The sequence below is a fragment of the Hypomesus nipponensis genome, chromosome 14, assembly GCF_054491055.1.
Source record: "Hypomesus nipponensis isolate SF chromosome 14, ASM5449105v1, whole genome shotgun sequence".
NCBI classification, from domain to species: Eukaryota; Metazoa; Chordata; class Actinopteri; order Osmeriformes; family Osmeridae; genus Hypomesus; species Hypomesus nipponensis.
In genome coordinates, this window is record NC_140374.1 from 12566660 (window position 1) to 12577500 (window position 10841).

The 10841-nt window shown below is 48.5% G+C and overlaps 1 protein-coding gene across 1 annotated transcript in view; it reads left to right on the plus strand.

The window, feature by feature from the left end:
• The window catches only part of pclob (piccolo presynaptic cytomatrix protein b), a 59666-nt gene that overhangs the window by 36716 nt on the left and 12109 nt on the right, over positions 1–10841 (plus strand). The window contains 10 exon segments of the mRNA XM_084671825.1: positions 186–1780; positions 2026–2291; positions 2654–3026; positions 3063–3527; positions 3693–4746; positions 6464–6532; positions 6998–7024; positions 8327–8421; positions 8626–8701; positions 8905–9030. Coding sequence (XP_084527951.1) covers positions 186–1780; positions 2026–2291; positions 2654–3026; positions 3063–3527; positions 3693–4746; positions 6464–6532; positions 6998–7024; positions 8327–8421; positions 8626–8701; positions 8905–9030 — 4146 coding nt within the window.

The window sequence follows — 10841 nt, forward strand, 5'->3', positions numbered from 1 at the left end:
ATGCGTGTGCCTGCGTGTTCTCCCTCAATACTTTGGCTTCGCTTCTTGCTAGATGAAATGAAGATAGATGCATGCTTAGTGATTGTTTCTTCCAAATCCCAAGTGCATGAACATGACCTTTTGATATTTTGATACCTCGTCCTATTTATGGCCTAATTCCTACATTCCTGTACCTATTATGACAGGAGAAGCTCTAGACTACACCAGCAAGGCGGCTGGAGCCTTTATAGGGATGAACACTGATCTGCATCCCAATGTCCCAGCTGCTGGCTTTGGTGTAAATAGTGGTCTTAGATCCTCAGATGGTATGGTGTATTCTTCTATAGCAGCCCCTGTCCCATCGACCTACGCCATAACCACTCAGCCTGGCTCCATCTTCATCTCCACCCTGCCACATACAACCACTCTCCAGAGTCAGCTAGCCCCCCATCCCTACGGCTTCATCCCCACCACTGACCCTGGTCAGATTATCAGTCTGGACACCGGCCTATCTAAGGAGTTCCTACCCACAGCCTTAGCTGACATCATCACGGGCTACCCAGATATGTACTCTGACACGACCTTGGAGGCCATCGCAGCCTCCCTGGAAGCCCTGACCTCCTCCCCTCTCTTCCCTGGGCTGGACGACAGTAAGATGGCCCAGTACCAAATGGAGAGGGAGTTCCTGGAACTGGAGAAGCTCAAGCAGCTCTGCCTGGCGGAGGAGCTGGAATGGGAGAGGCAGGAGATCCAGCGCTACCGAGAACAAGAGCAGATCATGGTGCAGAGGGAGCTGGAGGAGCTGCAGGCTCTGAAACAACAGCTGCTCATGCAGCAGGAGGAGGAGCATCAGGCGCACCTGGTGGCCCAGCAGGAGACCTACGCTCAGCAGCGGGAGCAGCTCGAGCAGATCCAGCATCTCCAACTCCAGCTACAGCGCCAGCTAGAGGAGCACTACGGAACGACAGGTACCGCCGGCAACCTGCTGGAAGCCCAGTATGCAGGAGTAGGGGATAATGGCCAGTATTGGCCTGTTAGGGATGAGTCTTCCCCCGCTACCACTGCCACCCAGCCGGAGGGAGGGAGTCCGAAAGAGGACCAGCTTCAGCTTACCAAGAAGATCCCAGCAGGGTCGAAACAGATCATGGACAGTGGTGTACAGACTGACGATGAGGACTCGGACAAACATTACGTGGGGAGGAAGAGGAGAAACAACAAGAGGAGCGTGGATACCAGCGTGCAGACGGACGATGAGGACCAGGAGGAGTGGGATGCGCCCACGCGAGCCCGCCGCCGCTCTCGGAAGCACAGCAGCGAGGGCAAGCACAGCTCCAAAGTGACCAGCATAGCCATCCAGACAGTGGCGGAAATCTCCGTCCAGACAGATCACTCGGGCACCCTCAGACGGCCCAACGTCCAGATGGATGCCAAGGTGGAGATCGTCAAGCACATATCCGCCCCCGAGAATTCCCAAAGAGGGGGCAGTCTGAGCTGCCAGACAGACTCATCAGACAGGAGGCACCACACTCCAATAGAGGTGGGCTACAGCACCCACCTGAAGACAGACCTCCCTAAGATACTCTACTCATCTGTGTCGCCGCTGTCCAAGAGTAAGTCCATAGAGTTTGGCAGGGAGGATAAGTGCGTGGGGGGTCAGAGGATGCTGACGGGTGACCCCACCAGGTATTCCTCCAGTCCCAGGATGCTGAAGCCAGGACTAAAGACCCTGTCAGACCCCAAGTCCCTCAGCCCTACCACCGAGGACAGGCTGGGAGCCTATCACTACTCAGACCCTTACTCTGTAAGTTCCTGGAGAAATGATCTTGCTTAAAATATTAAAGTAGGAAACATATATTTGGTGTGTAGCATTATTATACAGTAAACTGCTAGTGATAAATACAGTACCAGTCAAAAGTTTTGACACATTTTCCCATAAAATTGAATGGGATAATGTGTCCAAACTTTTAGTACAAGTCAAACCTTTGAGATTTGTTTACACTCAAGGGAGATCAAATACATTGACATCTGAATAACAAATGTTCCAAGGGTCGAGGCTCCCCCTCCGGCTCTCAGAAGAAGGTAAAAAGGACTCTTCCGGATCCCCCTCCAGAAGAGGACTCACTGAGTGGCCGTTCAGGCTACAGCACCAACTCTGCTCGCCGCCGGCTGGCCCGCAACACCACCATGGCTCGTGCTAAGATCCTGCAGGACATCGACAAGGAGCTTGACCTGGTAGAGAGAGAGTCATCCAAGCTCAGGAAGAAACAGGCCGAACTAGATGAGGAGGAGAAAGAGATTGATGCCAAGCTGAGGTACGTTTTATTTATTTATATGCACAACACCAATTATTAATCACATTTTTATTAATCAAAATAGTGTTGAAGAGTCTGAGTGCAGTGAACCCAACTACGCTTTGTGATCGTCGACATCGTCACAGTCGTGATTCCCCACAGCAATGTGCCTGCATGATTCACTTTCACCTCTCCATTCCAATAGCTGGGCAAAATGGCTTCCATGGCATCACTCAGTGAGGTCCCTCCATGCACACACATAGGAAAGGTACTATGGTGTGCAAAGACGTGTCATTGATCTCATCTACCTGTGGGTTTGGTTTGACTGTAAATGAAATGTAATAAGCTATGAACACAGGAATCTAAGATTTTCATTCCTACAGGTACCTGGAGATGGGCATCAATCGGCGAAAGGAGGTTCTGTTGAAGGAGAGGGAGAAGAGAGAGAGGGCCTACCTACAAGGAGTGGCAGAGGAGAGAGATTACATGTCTGACAGCGAGGTCAGCAACATCCGGGATGCCAGGGGTAGTAGTCATGGTCTGGAGAGACCTCGGACAGCCCCGCAGTCAGAGTTCGACCAGTTCATCCCCCCACAGACAGAGGCAGACTCCCAGTATTCCACTCTGACCAGTCCCTACTCCCACTATGCCCAGTACGTCCCTCAGACGCAGTCCAGCAGCCACTACCCCCAGCAGACACTCTACCAGCAGCAGTCTCTCTACCACCAACAAGTGTCCCCCTACCAGACCCAGTCGGTCTATTCTTCCGTTCCCACCCTCTCCTACCCCCAGTCCTCCCACTCCCAGGCTCAGTCCAGCAGCTACCAACAGGCTCAGCTGCTCCTCATTCAGGGGAAACAGCGTCAGAACACCCTCTCAGAACTGGAGCCCAAGATCACCCCTAACTACGAGGTCATGCGTAATCAGCCCCTGCTCATCGTGCCCTCCTCCACAGACAGTGGGTATGCGGTGGCCCATCTCGGGGGCAAGTATAGCAGCCTCGACCTGAGGCTGGGGCTGGAGGAGAGGAGCATGGCCTCCAGCCCCATGTCTAGCATCTCTGCTGAGTCTTTCTATGCTGACATTGACCACCACAATGCCAGGAACTACGTCCTGATTGAGGACATAGGGGAGCTGACCAAGGGCTCTGCAGGGTTGGGCACTTCCAGCCTGGGCTCTGGCTTCACCCTGCCTGACAAGGAGCTGAATAAGGCCGACAGACTGCTGAGGGCAGCCGAGGCCAGGCGCACCGCTGAGGTAATGGAGCTTATTTCCAAATACATTCTGTTAGCATAGCCTTCCTTTATTCAAGCGCTGCATTGTACCTCTGGTATTGTTCTCTGGAGGACATTGAGAAAAGGCCCATTTGAAAAGTGTATGATGATTATGGTGATGGTAAGCATGGTCTTTTCCTTTGACCAGGTGGCAGAGTTCCTGGGCAGTTCCTCGCGGCTCCAAGGCTATGGGAAAGGAGAGGAGGACTCGATGGAAGAGCCTTACGAGCTGAAGCTGCTGAAGCAACAGATCAAGCAGGAGTTCAGACGAGGCAACGAGGGCCTGGAGCATCTCTCAAGCCTGGGTCTGCCCCATTACATTCCGAGCGATGCCGGCTACCGACACTTCCCCAAGGCTGAGAAGTACAGCATTGGCAGACTCACCCTGGAGAAACAAGCTGCCAAGCAGCTCCCCGCAGCTGTGCTCTACCAGAAACAAGTGAAGAACAAGAAGGCCTTGATGGACCCTAAGATGACCAAATCTTCACCCGTCCAGGAGAGCCAAAACTTGGAGCCAGATTACAGCAGCTTCCTGGGATCGGGGGCGTCCTCGGTGACCCACCTGGCAGCCCGAGCCCGGTTGCTGCAGGATGAGATCACCTTTGGGCTGAGGAAGAATCTGACAGAGCAGCAGAAATACTTGGGCTCCTCTCTGGGGGCCAACCTGTCTGGTTCTCTCAACCTGGGCCAGTCTCTGGGCCTAGGGGGCCCCGCCATGAGGTCCTCTCTCCAGGACGACGGCACCTACCCCAGTGGCACCCGCTCCCGCCCCTCCTCCCGCCCCTCGTCTCGTCCATCCTCTGTCTACGGCCTGGACCTGTCCATAAAGACAGACCTGTCCAGTTCCTCCCTGCGGCTGAAGACCGAAGGAGAAGCTCTGGATGCAGCGTTTGCATCGGGGGCGGCCCGAGCCAAGCCCACCAGCCTGCCCATCAGCCAGAGCCGCGGGCGCATACCCATCGTGGCCCAGAACTCGGAGGAGGAGAGCCCTCTGAGCCCCGTGGGAGAGCCCATGGGTATGGCCAGAGCCTCCGCTGGCCCACTGCCGCCCATATCTGCTGACTCCAGGGACCAGTTTGGGTCCAGCCACTCCCTGCCTGAGGTGCAGCAGCACATGAGGGAGGAGTCGCGGACCCGAGGCTACGACCGCGACATCGCCTTCATCATGGACGACCTGCAGGGGGCGATGTCCGACAGCGAAGGTAAATGGAGCCCGAGACTGTCGCAGCACCTCGACACTCTGGACCATCTTCTTCACCTGCATGCTACTGACTGTGGTTACATCAGCACTGAACGTGTCTAACTCATCTGTGATTCTTTCGTCAGTTCGTCTTGTGTCTTTTCGTCCGTGCGAGCGATTGGGTTTGTGTGTATTCCTCTCTCTGTCATGTTTGATCTTTTGCATGCGATTCATCTTTTTTTGTATGTCCTCTTCACCGATACATAATCCAACGAGTTCATGTATGCTACTCCTTTGCCTGTGGTGTTTTGCATCTGTTGTGTATTCTGTGATTTTAGAGGATTGCTACAGTTGATGTTGCGGTGACTCCCTTTGACCATTATTATCAAGCTAGGAAGAAGGCTCAATCAATTTAGAATAGACAAACTAAATCCACACTGTGTTCATGTTACATACCTCTGAAGTGCCTTCGACATGGAAACAATGGAGTAGGATCTGCTGGGAAAAAAAAGTGACGTTGCTAATCCCCACGAGAAAGGAGTGAGGATGAGCCGTGAATATGTATGAGTGTAGGCGGCTGTTTGCCATCTGGAAACTGTCTACAGACTAGAGGTCTGTTTCATACATGACAGAATGGCAGAGAGTGATCAGGGACTAGCAGTATCCGTCACACATTCCCCCATCACAGATACACCTCTGCTTTCATCTCCTCACAGCACACAAGATAAGTGTCTGCCTTTGGAAGAAGTAGGTCAGTACTTCTGTATTGTACATATACTTTTTTAAAGCGCCCTCAGAGCTGTTGTTGTCGAGAGCAGTCTGCTGGCTAGCCTGTAAAAGAATAGTGCTGAATCACAGGGTCCACTCAGTACTGAGTGTTCTGCAGAATGCAGTCAGGCATTTAGCTGGAGTACCTGGTTCACATTCACTCTTGGTCATTAATCCACACAGCCAATATGTAGAGCAGAGGCTCATATCTATGTTGCAATGCAATTACTGTTTATGTAGTCATTTGTAATTTGTATTTGAGTTAAAGACATGTTTCCATGAACTCCCCCTACAACAAGTTTCATTCAGGCACTGTCGCAAATCAAACAGCTGTCTGCTCGCAATTTGCAATCAATGCATGTTGTTTTGTAATAAGTGTGTTTTGAGTTTTGAGTTTCAATAAACTGTTGTCTGCATGGTCTTGGTTGCTGTTGGGATTTTGAGCTTGTCCAAAAATGTGCATGTTCTCTTGTGACTGTATGCATCTGCTTAATGTATTCTCTCCATCCCCTCACCCCCTCCAGTCAAGAGCGTAATAATGTCTTTGTCGTTTCACAGGGATCTTAAATAATTGTCTGTCCTTTTTCGTCAATGTCACCGGGGATGCACTCATTTATGGCCAGGTTCAGACTCCGAGGACATTCTGTCTTTATCTGATACACATTTGAATTGAAAGCCACACACAAGGCACACCCAAGCGCATACGTGGATACCAGCAGCGAGCAGCACTTGCACTCCAACTACATTGCAGTTATTTGAATAACATTTCCGTAGACAAACTATACCTATTGTGAATTGTCTCGAATAGTCCTTATCTCACAAAGCTCATACCTAGCATGTGACATGCACCTGCAATATCGATAATGATTACTGATTGATGAGGGATAGTCTTGGTTTGATAAACATGATAGCGGAACAATACCATATTTCTCCTGATTAAACATGCGAGTGTCCATCTGCCTTGGTTACAGCACTAAGTGACTCCATGCTGACTTTGAACAGAGATGAAGCCAGAATCTTTCATGAGAGTATCAGACACGGTAGGGTATCCTAGTTAAGCTCCACACTACTAGTCATGTCATTTGACCCTCACTAATACAGCACTATGCACCTACTGTTACTGCTGCAGTCCCCTGGCACGAGTAATCCTTGTACCTGATCTAGGATCAATGTATATTTTCCATGAGGCTATTTTTCCTGCATTTCTCTTGAAAAATTCAAACTCTAATTGAACTCATATGGATATGAAGATGCCGGTCTTTCATTGTGTCTTTAAATTTGTCTTTAATTGTTTATTTTGAAAACAAAGCATGCATTGTATACACAGGTTACTGACCAGTACTAAGTGCAATGCATGAAATAAGGTGTACAGTATTAGGCACACAATGTCTTCACTTAACAAATCACAAATACAAACACAGTGTATTACATGCATCCATAGAGTTTTAGATAAAATGATAATGTGTTGTAGAAGTTTCTAAAGCATATACAACTTTGTACCACAGCTGGAGGCCCAAACTGGAATATAGAAGGTGAGAGTTACAGTACTCTTTGTACAGTTCAACCAGCATCCCAGCCCCATGTAGACTAGCAACTGAATGCCTTCACTCCACTCTCCATGGTTCTGAGTAACCCACATTTAAATGGTACCGTAAAACATATCCGACCCATTGTTTTAAGACCCACACCTCAGTAGTATGGTAGGTCTTATAGTGGTCCTGTAGTTACATATCCAACCCATTCTGGAATGACTCCACATCACAGTGGCTCTGTAGCACATATCAGATCCATTTCCGGTATCCATATCCATGCTCTACTCCAAGTTAGTTTAGATGCCACCTGACATTTGCATATATCTCGTATGATCATGCATACATATGTATGTTACTGCTACAGGGATTTTTCAAAAAGCCATATTTACATTTCAGGCCTATTGTCTGGACTAAAGGGTTTTTCCCTTTAAGTGTCGCCTTGTAAATCCTCCCTCCATGTCATGATGGATGCCTCTCACACACTGCTAAAGGAGTTAGATTACACCGATAATGCAAAGTGACACTTGCAAAGTAGAACACAATTCACCATCCGTGCTAGCGATAACCTCTTTTAAACTTGACATGATTAGCAACACAGAAGCACAATAGCCTGAACATGACTGCAATAAGCATTTCCCTTTGCAATTGATGATGATATGATAAGTTCAGTTGTGAAGACTGCTAACTGGTCCATGTACATGTAGGTGTTAGGGGCAACCAAAATACCACTGAAAGGTCGTTTTTTTTTTGTACTAGGTTGACATTACTCCACACAACAAATGACTTAACCATAGATGTGTGCACGCTGTTGCTCCAACCTCACCTGATTCATTAATGTTGAACACACCAGATGACACTGATCAAATGTGGTGGCGGTGCTGTTCAGGAACAAAAGCCTGCTCACTCGATAGCCCCTAAGTTGAAATAAACAAACATTGAAAATACACACTGTGCTTGGTAATGCATGCACGCATGCTTGACTCAGATACGCAGCCATCTTTTGTTTAGTGACTGAAGTGCGAAGCAAATCTCATTCATGTTGGGATGGGACACAGCAAGGTCTTCTATCCACCTATCTTCCATCTATCAAGCCAGGTCAGATATAAGTGAGAAACACACAGCAGAAAGCTAGGAAGCCTGTTCCTCTCGCTCATTGGATGTTACTGCTCACAGCCTGGTAGACAGGTCAGTCTCTGCTGTAGCCAGATGCTATAGCGGGGACAGACCTAGCCAACAGGCTAGCTGAGAGTGTATGTGTGCTTGTGCGTAATGTAATCGGAGCTGTTGCCTGCCCCTGTTTAGCCTACCACCTGAGGAGAGAGGACTCAGACTGGTTTGACAAGCCCAGAGAGGGCCACCAGGCCCAGCAGAGTGGACACGTTCTGGACAGGAGACAAGTAAGCTATGCTGGACTGAACTGCTTCTCAGATCCACGAAGCAATCAGGATGTAGTTGTCCCGCAGGTGAGAGTCCTCTCGTCAAGCCATCGGAGGGCCCTCTAATGCTCTACTTTTCTCTCCTTCTGTCATGCTCTCTCTATCTGTGTCTCTCTATCTCTATGCATCTATCTCTCTCTCTCTATCTCTCTCTCTCTCATTTAGATGAAGCTGATCCCATATGCTTTCCCTCACTCGCGTATCAAACTGCAGAGAGACCCCAAGGACACCAGTGTTTCAGGTACATAAAGATGGCAAGAGGAACTGACACACACACATACACAATGAAAAACAGACACACACACACACATACATGACATACTATAACATTGAGCTGAGCAATGGATTTACTCTCAAGAAAATCAGTGTGTAATTTGTCAACGGTGATCTGATTGTATAGTAGATCTGCAACAATTACCCTCGAAAATGATTCCTTCTCCACAGGTAATGGTCTTGGGATTCGTGTGGTCGGAGGGAAAGAGATACCCGGGACAAGAGGGGAGATTGGAGCCTACATCGCCAAGGTTACCCCTGGAGGAGTTGCAGAACAGACAGGAAAAGTGGTGGAAGGTAAGAGTCTCTGTTCATATTGGATACGCAGACAGGCTAGCCTACAAAGTGCTGTTGGCCATCTATTAGCTGTCATAAAAACTGTAATGGCAACCATTACAGTTACATAGAATGAAAGTCGACATTTGGGAAAATAACGGTATAACATCATTATGTACACTGCTTAAACTGAAGGAGGTGCACTGTAATATGGATTTTTGAGTCCTAGCCTGCAGATCGACTTCTCAATGTCCTATCTCAGCTTGTGACAGATTAAGGGTTTAGGCAGACTTTTTGGGTATTATTAATTTTAGGACACTGTAAGCCTTCTGTGAATAGTCCTGTCACAAGCTGAATGTTTGTTAGGAAAAGATGAGAAGCACTGCAGCCTTCTGCGTTTGTGTGGCATGTCTTATTCCAGAACACCCAACACACCATTGCAGAAAAGCCCTGTCAACCCAGCCTGACTCTCTTCAGCATTCGCCAGAATTCATTATATTAGATTTCGACTCTCTCTCTCTCTCTCTCTCTCTCTCTCTCTCTCTCTCTCTCTCTCTCTCTCTCTCTCTCTCTCTCTCTCTCTCTCTCTCTCTCTCTCTCTCTCTCTCTCTCTCTCTCTCTCTCTCTCTCTCTCTCATTCACACATATTTTCTGCCAACATTCCAAAGTCGTTGTTACGTTAGCTATCTAGCTCGCTAATTTGTTGTGCTTGGGCCGCTGAAGCTTGTACACATTAGTGGTAAAAAAATAATCTAACAATTGGCCAAATTAAAGTCCATTAACAGCCACACAGTTTCCCAGAGGCCTAGGCCCTGGGTCAATTCAGGACTCCACAAGAACACAAACAAAAGACACTGACACACGCAAACATTGACTGGCACATCACAATGTGGCTTCAACTTGCCGTTAAAATCCAATTCCACGATACAAGTCTTTACGTGTCCTTCATTTCAATGCTTCATTCCCATCTGAGCACCCTGTGATTTCAGCGGAGTAGCTAGGGTATTTCCAGTAATCCCTGCAGTTCCAGGATGTTCCTGGGGGGAAAGGCAGTGTCCATCAGCTCAGTTCAGATGCTGTGCTTGTCTCTGGCTCCCCCCTGGCCAAGTCTCCTCTGACTGCTGACAGACAAGTGACACACTGAAGGACACTGTTCTGCTAAGTCTGGATCCTCCAACATGGCTGCCTGTCAGCACTCTGACTGGCCACTTTGTCTTGGGATTCGTGGATTGGCTCAGTATGTCCATGTGGATCCACTGTCATTAAGGAAGAGGATTCGGAGAGAGATTATTGAGCAAAACATGGACGTGTTATTGTTTGTCATTTAGTTTGTCTGAGTATTCCATGAAGCTGATGTATTGTTTTTGGTGTTTATTCAACCCACTTGTGTCTGACGCTCAAGTCATGCCAGTATTATTGGACTGGGCACTCATTTCACACCCGAACGTTATATATATCCTCTCTCTGCATGAAGTATTGTAATTATGCAAATGTGATGTTTATGTAGCAGGGAAAGAGTAGCATTCAATTGGACGGTTTGTCCCTAGGTGCAGTAAGAGAGAGTGAGAAAGGGACAGAGAAAGAGAGCGTAAGGACAATCGACAGGAATCGAAAATGGTTAGTGGCTGAACCAAAGCTTTGTCGGGAACATTTAAATGCACACGGTCCCTTTGTTGGCACAGCCGCCGGAGAGTAGCATCGGTAAGCAGCAGTCTCTGGAGACGCGTTTCCATTTGTGGAAGTGAAGCCTCGACGCTGGGAGGAGGGTTTAAGTGTGCCGTGTATTTTTCCCCCTCTACACTTTAACTGTCATGTATCCCTCTGGCATGCAT